Source organism: Callorhinus ursinus, unplaced genomic scaffold (genome assembly GCF_003265705.2).
Source record: "Callorhinus ursinus isolate GAN/ISIS: 27379988/994484 unplaced genomic scaffold, GSC_fseal_2.0 scaffold6, whole genome shotgun sequence".
Taxonomy (NCBI): Eukaryota; Metazoa; Chordata; class Mammalia; order Carnivora; family Otariidae; genus Callorhinus; species Callorhinus ursinus.
The window spans coordinates 49,332,488-49,340,857 of record NW_027397068.1 but is presented as its reverse complement, the minus strand read 5'-3'; the positions used below and the strand labels follow the sequence as shown (position 1 = coordinate 49,340,857).

General features: G+C 40.6%; 2 protein-coding genes and 3 non-coding genes across 5 annotated transcripts in view; 1 reads left to right on the top strand and 4 right to left on the bottom strand.

The window, feature by feature from the left end:
- Positions 1 to 2,448: 2,448 nt before the first annotated feature.
- On the bottom strand, positions 2,449 to 5,196 carry RPS12 (ribosomal protein S12). Its single transcript, XM_025865598.2, has 6 exons — positions 5,086 to 5,196; positions 4,921 to 4,971; positions 4,624 to 4,740; positions 3,487 to 3,589; positions 2,950 to 3,051; positions 2,449 to 2,536 (listed from the first exon to the last, which is right to left on the bottom strand). Exons 2-6 carry the CDS (start codon positions 4,932 to 4,934, stop codon positions 2,474 to 2,476), a joined length of 399 nt encoding a protein of 132 aa, XP_025721383.1. The 5' UTR covers positions 4,935 to 4,971; positions 5,086 to 5,196; the 3' UTR covers positions 2,449 to 2,473.
- Positions 2,655 to 2,784, bottom strand: LOC112819466 (small nucleolar RNA SNORA33). The gene has a single exon (XR_003206862.1). It is a non-coding gene; the product is annotated as a small nucleolar RNA SNORA33 (small nucleolar RNA).
- LOC112819468 (small nucleolar RNA SNORD100) lies at positions 3,136 to 3,212 on the bottom strand. The gene has a single exon (XR_003206863.1). It is a non-coding gene; the product is annotated as a small nucleolar RNA SNORD100 (small nucleolar RNA).
- Positions 4,322 to 4,394, bottom strand: LOC112819460 (small nucleolar RNA SNORD101). Its single transcript, XR_003206856.1, has one exon. It is a non-coding gene; the product is annotated as a small nucleolar RNA SNORD101 (small nucleolar RNA).
- A 978-nt stretch (positions 5,197 to 6,174) lies between the features above and the next one.
- Positions 6,175 to 8,370, top strand: part of SLC18B1 (solute carrier family 18 member B1) — a 43,911-nt gene continuing 41,715 nt past the window's right edge. Inside the window, exon 1 of the mRNA XM_073893945.1 lies at positions 6,175 to 6,275. The gene's annotated coding sequence lies outside the window, so the exon portion shown is untranslated. The remainder of the gene's footprint in view (positions 6,276 to 8,370) is intronic.

Below are 8,370 nucleotides of genomic sequence, written 5' to 3'. Positions count from 1 at the left end.
AAATAGTTAAGGACAAAGAAAACAGAGTATTTGGCTTGGAGGTTTCTTACAGCCAAGGTGAATGGGAATGCCCAAGTCTCACTGACCATAGGAGCAATAAAACAGTATAGTGCTTGGCTCAGGTATGTTTGGGTCCATGAGGGAAGTCCTCAAGATTCTGAGTGCACACAGCAACTGGTTTCACAAACTACCATTTTCCCATAAAAAAGGACACCTGCTTCAGCCTTAGCACTTGAGCATGGATGAGCTGCCTTGTGAATTCCATGTAAGCTATACAGACATCACAATCAGGTTGAAGTTACATTTCAACTGGGTTTTGAAAGATGAGTAGACTGCCAGAGAAAATTGCAGTTCAGGCAGAATGAGCTCATAATCACGAGAGTAGAGTAACCACATGAGAGCAGCGTGGACGTTAAGATGAAGTGAGCAGTGACAACAGCGTTAGTTGAGCAGCTACTGCAATCAATGAAGTCTGTGATGGATATACAAGGTAGAAAGGCAGGAGCAGACGCCGGACGCCTCTGCCTTGAAAAGTGGTAAATGCTTGGTGCAAAGCCTGATACACTAGATATTCAGTAACTACTTACCTCTAACTGAATAGTTTATGATCAAGTTCACTTTGAGGTATACAAAAGTTGAGGTACAAGTGGGTGTTCACGGGGTGCTCCCTAGTGCACACCATTTGCCTAGAATGGACAAAAACTGAAACAGGAACTCAGATTTAGAAAAAAGGAATCTAGGGCAGAAGCTACAAGAAAGGTCCCAGGAAGGCTGCACGAAGTAAACAGGGCCACAGCAGAACTCTAGTTCTAGTGGAAAGGGAGAAGGGACCAAGGAGAAAGTGTGGCACAGTGTTCAAGTATGGACAGTAAGTTATTCTAGAAAATACAAGAGATGAAGAGAAAAAGGCTGTGAAGCTATTGAATTTAACCACAAAGACCTTGGTGACCACGCTGACATTTAACAGAGGACAAAAGCCAAAAAGACAAAAGCAAATGAGGATGGAAACCATCATGAGCAGTATTTTGAGAACAGCCACAGTAAGGTGGTAGATGTAGTCAAGGCGAGTATTCCTTAAAGAGATTTAAGCAGGCTTTCCACCGGGGGGGTCAGTGGATATGCAGATATCAAAAAATACCCAATACTGATCTAAGTCAGGGTGGAAGGTTAATATTCAGCAGTTCAGCTTCAGTTTTCCCAACACACTAATAAAAGCAGCCTGGGTGAAAAAATGGAAATGCAGTGTTGTACTCAGCCATCCTCCCTAGCATGAGCTACAGAATTCCCACAAACCGTCAAACCTAACAAAATGCTGGAAAAGAGGGTCTTTGCTACTGCATCAACAGCTCAGTGCCAGATAAGACTCAACTGTTTGCTTCATAGATGTTGATACAAACCAGAATTCAAAGCAAATAGAAAGTCCTTTCCTTTGAAAATTCCAGATAGCTTGGGTTTACATTTAATGGTAGCAGATGGACCCCAGGGTACAGTATCTAAGGAAACTATCCTTAAGGCTTTATGAACTACATTAGCTTTAGGGCTATTGAGGCCATTCACTCCACCACAGTAGGAACCAGGCAGAGAACAAGCAGCCTTTAGTGATACTAGAGGTTGCTACATTATCTAAAGGCAGGCTTTAGAAAAGGCTTGAACCTATAAATTCCCAACATACCAAAAAAAAATACAAGTGAGCATTCAAAACCAGATCTGGCTCCCATTTAGCTTTATGTGCCCCCGTAACTACACAGCAGTACTAGGAAACTAGTGTAGAGAAATTCAAAGTATCCCCTAGCTCTAGCAATTTAGCAAGGATTTGGATTTTAACATTTCCATTAATCCTAATTCATGCTTGCACCAACTTGGTCCAGGCCTGAAATACATGGGTCATCACTGACTCTCCCTGGGGAGACTGAGACTTGAGCATATTGAAGCATATCCTGCTTCTGCGCTTAACACATAACACCAAGGGTTAACAAACACCATGGACATGCTGACCTTCTCTAATGGGTACATCCATATGCCCTTCTGGACATCCTTTGTGTCCCACAGTCTAAATCCAAACCTGACCACCTTTGTATTTTTCTTTGATCAACTTGTTCACCTTTTTCAACCTGCCATCAAGCTGCAGGATTACGAAGTTAACATCTACACCATGACTAGCCTCGGCCCATTTTTCCAGGTCCTAGGCTGTCTAGTCTTCATTGTGACAAACAGCACACTTAAGAAACCCTGGCTGTCAATCACTGTAAAACTATCCTTACTTAGGTCATCCTGTTTTCAGTTTATAACACTTTAGTTACTGACCCGTTAGAGTAGGCTTTCATTTAGAAACCAGGAAGAGATAAATAGGTTTCCAGTTATTTTGCCAATTCTACAATGATTATCTTTTCTCTGTCGCTAACGGACCTTATTCTATTGCCCCAAATTAAAAAAAACAAAAAACAGGTGTGGAACAAAAACCAAGTTTATTTGTTCATTTCTTGCACTTGAAGTATTCCTCGATGACATCCTTCGCCTGAGACTCTTTGCCATAGTCCTAAAAAAAAATTTTTTTTAAATTTTAAATTAACATTTACAATACCAAGTTGTTAGCACTAGTTATGTTGAAGCTTCACAGAATTACTTCTTATGAAAATGTTTCCATCATTAAAATTTCTTATAGCCATTTTCAGGGACCTTAAGGACTTCAAGGTCTTTAAGGCTCGTAACATGGCATTCCTATTGCCAGCGTTTTCTCAATTTCTGCAGAAACACATTCAGGTAAGCAGATTAATTGGCTGGCTTAATTACAGCCTATTTTCCTCTACTCAAAAGCAGAAAAAGAGATTGTAAAATACTGAAAATCACACATTTCTTAGGACATCCCCGACTTTCTGAAAAACTAAAATTCTGCACAGAATCATGCAGCTCCCAACACAACTTTCACCCCAGAGATAAACACTGACTTACCTTAACCACCACACAACTGCAACCAACCACTTTACGGGGTTTTCCCTCTCTGTCAATTTTACAGAGGCCTACCCATTCCCCTAGTTTCTTGTTGTCATCAACCTATTGAGATGAATTAAGAAAAAAAAAAAATCACCATATTAGCAAACATTAATGCTACTGACAATTAATCAGACCCAAAAGGTAGCTGTAGTCAGATAGGGTGACATGGCAGTTTCCTCATGGCAATTCAGTAGAGGGAGCCAGTTGTCATCATGTACAGCCCCAAGATCACCTAAAAGCACTCTACCTCACTTCTGTTCTATACCAACACCAAAACTGGCAATTAATTCTGCAGGAATAGAACATTTCTGTTACTAGCTTTGCAATCCAAGATAACAAGTCTAGGTGATGTTTTTCACACCACCAAAAAGCAAAGACACTTTCTTTACAAAATTTACTGATCAGATAAAACAGCATTAATCAAGACATAACCCTAACTGGCTGAATTTTCATTAAGCTAAAGCAGCTCTTAATTCAGATAAATAGGTAACTTACCTTGATTAGGTTGATTTGGTGTTCAGCACAAAGGGCCTCCACCAACTTGACATACATAGGCTCATCACAGTTGGATGCAAGCACACAAAGATGGGCCTGGCGCCTGAAACGCAAAATCCAGCATAAGCTAAAACTCAGGTCTGAATCTACTACTCTCGGAACTTTTACAAGGGATGTATCTTTGCAATCACTGGCCAAACACAAGCGACACCCCACTGGAGAATACAATGCTTCAGTTTGAGGAACCTGTTAAAGAGCATAGATCCATTCATCGACAAAATCAAGCCTCCAGTAACTCCCCAAAATACTAAGCTTATATAAAATTAGTTGCCAATTTGTAGGCAAAGCAGTATCATGCTTTCTTGCAAGCCACTTAAAACACGTTTATAAGCTATCGTGTGAAAACACAAACTACCTCTATTAGAGTTGTTACCCAGAAATTTTTATGTGCAGCACTGCCACTGCACAAATAGTGCAGGGAACACACCAGGACCTGAAGGATTTCCAACAAGAGTGCTATTCCCAGTGGATTCAAGTCGCTAGTCTACACCCAAGTGAGTTGAATGAGCTTACATTTACTGGCTAAGAAATTCAAGTGTCAAATACTTAACACTTGCAGTTGTTTTGCCCAACCAGCCCCAAAACTAAACGAATATATTTATAAATGCTCCATTATTTTTTATTTCCACAGCTACTACTTTCTCATTTGAAAGTCCAGGTGCTTCCGCAACATTAGCTTGAAATTCCTTAGTTTAATATAATGGTTCGACTTTTACAAACTGCTAAATGAGGATTCTTAACTATCCTTTAAGTGAATTAGCCACACAACCTACAGGTTTGTCAGACTGTTATGTTTCACTCATAAAAAGAGTGAAGGGGTATCCGACAACTTAAGTCATCATTCAAACACTGTAGTCTTACTGTAGTTAAGTCAAATACTCATTCCCATTCCAAACAGAAACCCACAAACTTTGTGGGCTACATAGATCTGAGTTCTGATACCTTTTCCTAGGTTTCCTGTAGGACGGATGCCATTCAGAACTTTTGTGCTAACACCATGAACTTCACGCTTTCTTCCCTTGGTTGCAGTTTTGTTCCGGTTCCAACAACCCACAGTATTGAGACTGATACACGTACTTGTCTAAGGCTTTGGCAGCTTCGCGAATTCCACGTGCTAGGCCATCGTGGATGAGGGCGGTCTTCAGCACCTCTTGTAAAGCAGTATTAACGTCCATTACACCTCCAGCAGCAATGCTGAAATGCAGCAAATCAAGTGAAAGCCATCAGTAACTTCCCCCACACGACACCTAAGACCCTGGACTCAATCATACGAGGTGCATCGGGTGCCCTTAAGGCGCCGCGGCCTACCCTGACCCCGCACCGCCCGCTCACTGTCCACGCCCTCCCCGCACCAGACCCCCACCCTGGGCTCACCCTTCCTCGGCCATGGCGGTGGATTACGAGTGTAGCCGAATCTTGACTGCGCTGTAATACAAATACAAAGAGAAACCAATTGGCTAAAATAGCTCAGCCAAGAACCAATCCCCGCCAAACGCAACGAAAACACCACAACTACCACCCCAACCTCGTTCAACTCACCGCGACCTTCCGCCTCCGCGCGTCTCGGCGGCGGCAGGGAAAGAGGTCGTACGCGCCCGCATGACGGTATTTAAGGGCTTCCCAGGACCCCTGTGCGCATGTGCACTCCTTTTCATGAAAGAGGTGGCTCTGGTGGTGCCGGGCCTCGAGAATTTCTGTTTCCGGAGAGAGGCGATTCTGAGACAAGAGTATTCCTAGTCTTCTGACTCTGCGCCGCTGGTTATTGACACGCGCAACAGGCACCAACGCGGGCAGCCTCACACCACTCTTCCCCGCCAGAGGCGGGGCCTACGGAGGCCCAGAGAGCTCGTTATACGGAGCGCGAGAGGGGCCAGCCGCGTCTGCGCTGTCTTGTTAGGTCTCTGGCCCTTGATTTCCTCGCTAAGTTAGTTTTAACCTTTGTCACACTACATTGTAATTTTTTGTCGGCCTCACTAATTGGGCCTTCCTGCATGGCACGCTCTCCCTTCGCTTCTAAGTCACTCTAAATGTCTGCGAATGTGTCGTTTTGTGGGTGATCCACATTTGTTGTGAAACGAGAGCCAGCACGTTTTCAATACTAAGCACATAGTAAATTCCACTTCACCGGCGATGTGTTAGTAGAGTGGAACCTTAGGTTTAGGGTGGTTCGTTACGGTTTCTAAATGTAGTTGGTTCTAAATGTAATTTTTTCTTTTTTTTTTTTTAAAGCTAGATTGTCCCCTAAATTCGTAATCCCGTGCAAATCGGGATTCAGTAGGTGCATTAAAAACGCCTACAATGTGCCAGACACAGGAACTGGATCCGGAATAATAGTGATGAGAACGTGGTCTTTGAGAAATCCGGAATTAATTTTGCCATGCAGGACTGGCGGAGTTAGACGTGGAATCTGAGGACCCTAGAACTCTTATTACCAGAAAAAGCCTTTTGATTTTTGCATTTTTTGGCCATTCTCCTATGCCCATTTCAAAACGCAAATATATGAAATACGGCCGCGTATTCTCAGCACAGTCTCTCTCTCTTCTTTTTTAACTTCCTCTCCTGACAAGTCTCCAAGCCAGTCAGCAATTAGGCTTTTGATAAGTGCCTTTTGATAAGTGCCGGTACCGTGGATACAGTGAGATGAGTGCTGTGAGAAAACAAAAATGAGTAACGTGAGTGCGGGGCAGAACTAACCAGAACAACAGAGACATACTGGAATTTTAGTAAATGTATATAGTTCATTTTTACCTTTTTGAATGCTTACAGATTTTCATTTTTAAAGTGTTGAGCTGTTTCTATTCATAATTCATCCTAAAAGGCTGCTCACTTATTTGTTGACTTAATTACCTATTGAACATTTGCCTTAAAAAAAAAAAGCTACGGAGTTTATAAGAATGAGATTTATTTCTGCAGCTCTCACAGGTTGTAGTAGGATTAAGATTCGAACCAAAGATTAGAATACCTAAACGCCACAGGGAAGGTACAAAGTGGCAAGGGGGTTAGAGAGTGGGGATGATGTGGAAAGAGAAAGATGAATTTGAGTCTGAGGCAACATTTGAAATAGGAAAACAACAACAAATGAAAGAGTTCCAAACAGGGAGCATGAGAGAAAAGGAGAGGGTATTCTAAGAGAAGGAGAGAGTAAGGCAAAGGCACGGATGTCTCCTTGGCTTTTTTGGAAGTTATCATACCACTTGTATTTTCCAAGAGACAATGTGGTAGTTTAAGCAATTTCTAATTATCTAAAGTTAATAAAAGTTAATGTGCTAAGCATTAGATTTCATATCAGATTTCTCCGTCCCCCCCCAAAACAAATCTTAGAGAAAAGGCAGAGAATTTGGTAAAAACTCAAGAAACATAAAAGGGGATAATAATTTGCAAACAATGTATTTATACAGAGGGAAAACAATTAAGTACCTTTTCGCTTGTGTTGTTGATTTCTGTCTTCTAGCAGCTGGTAGTCTATTATGTAGATTCAAATATCATGGGCCTATGCCTTAATATTTCACCTTATGAATACTTTTTCTGTCAGTTGTAACGCTCTTTCCTTAGAACCAGACCAATTTTTTTTTTTTTTGAAGTTCTAGTATATAGCTGTTTCTAATCCTAGGAATGAACTTAAAGGACACAGTGGTGATTCAAGGATTCTTTCATATAAATTTTTTTAGTTCACTTGCTTAAAGTTACCGCCTCTCAATTTTAGATATTGCCAAAGGTGGAAGACAATACTAGAGACTAAAGGCCAGAGTCACTCTTATACGAGCAGATTATAATACTTATAAAAAGTACACAAATGAGCATCTGAAATACCCATGAAAGGTAAATTCTAAAGTTTGTTTTAGGAACAATAAATAATAGTAAGTGATTTTGTTTAGCACTTTCTATGTGCCAACTAATGTGCTAAATTATTATGTTTTCTCCCTTGATTGTCCTTGAGACCCTACATGTTGGTGGTGGTATTAGCCTCCTTTAACAAAGGAAGGAAATAAGCTTAGAGAGTTGCTCAAGATCACACAGCTAGTAAATGCAGAAACTGGTATTTGAGCCCAATGGACTTCAAAGGACATGTTTCCAACTGCTCATCCATTTGAATGATTGCCCAAATGTGGATGATCACAGAATTCAATAACTCTTCACATCTGAAGTTGGGAACAATGCAACTGATTCTACTTCATTGTGCTAAAAAGCTGGATAGATGGAGAAGGGAATATTGCAGTGTTAGGCAGAAAAAGAGAACAGTAGAAATTTGCATTCCTGATCTTGTAGATATTTTATTAGTTTGCTACAGTTGCCGTAACAAAGTATCAAAACCTGGTGACTTAAACAATAGAAAGTTTTTTTTTTTGATGATAGCCATCTAAAGGTGTGACTCGATAGCTCCTTTTAGTTTCCCTTTGCATTTTCCTGATGATTAGTGATATTGAGCATCTTTTCATGTGCTATTTGTATATCTTTTTCAGAAAAATATCTATTCAGTTCCTCTGCCCATTTTATTTTATTTTATTTTTTAAATAATTTTTTATTGTTATGTAACAATAGAAAGTTATTATCTCACAGTTCTGAAGGCCAGTAGTCTGAAATCATGGTGTCTGCAGGGTTGGTTCCTTCTAAGGCTGTGAGGGGGAATCTGCTTTTTCCTGACTCCTAAATTATGGAGGTTTGCCAGAAATCTTGGTGTTCTTTTGCTGTGGCAGCATAATTCCATCTTCACATGATATTCTCCCTTTGTCCAAATTTTTCTTTTTTACAGGGATACTAGTTAACTTTTTTTTAAAGATTTATTTATTTATTTATTTATTTATTTATTTATTTATTTATTTATTT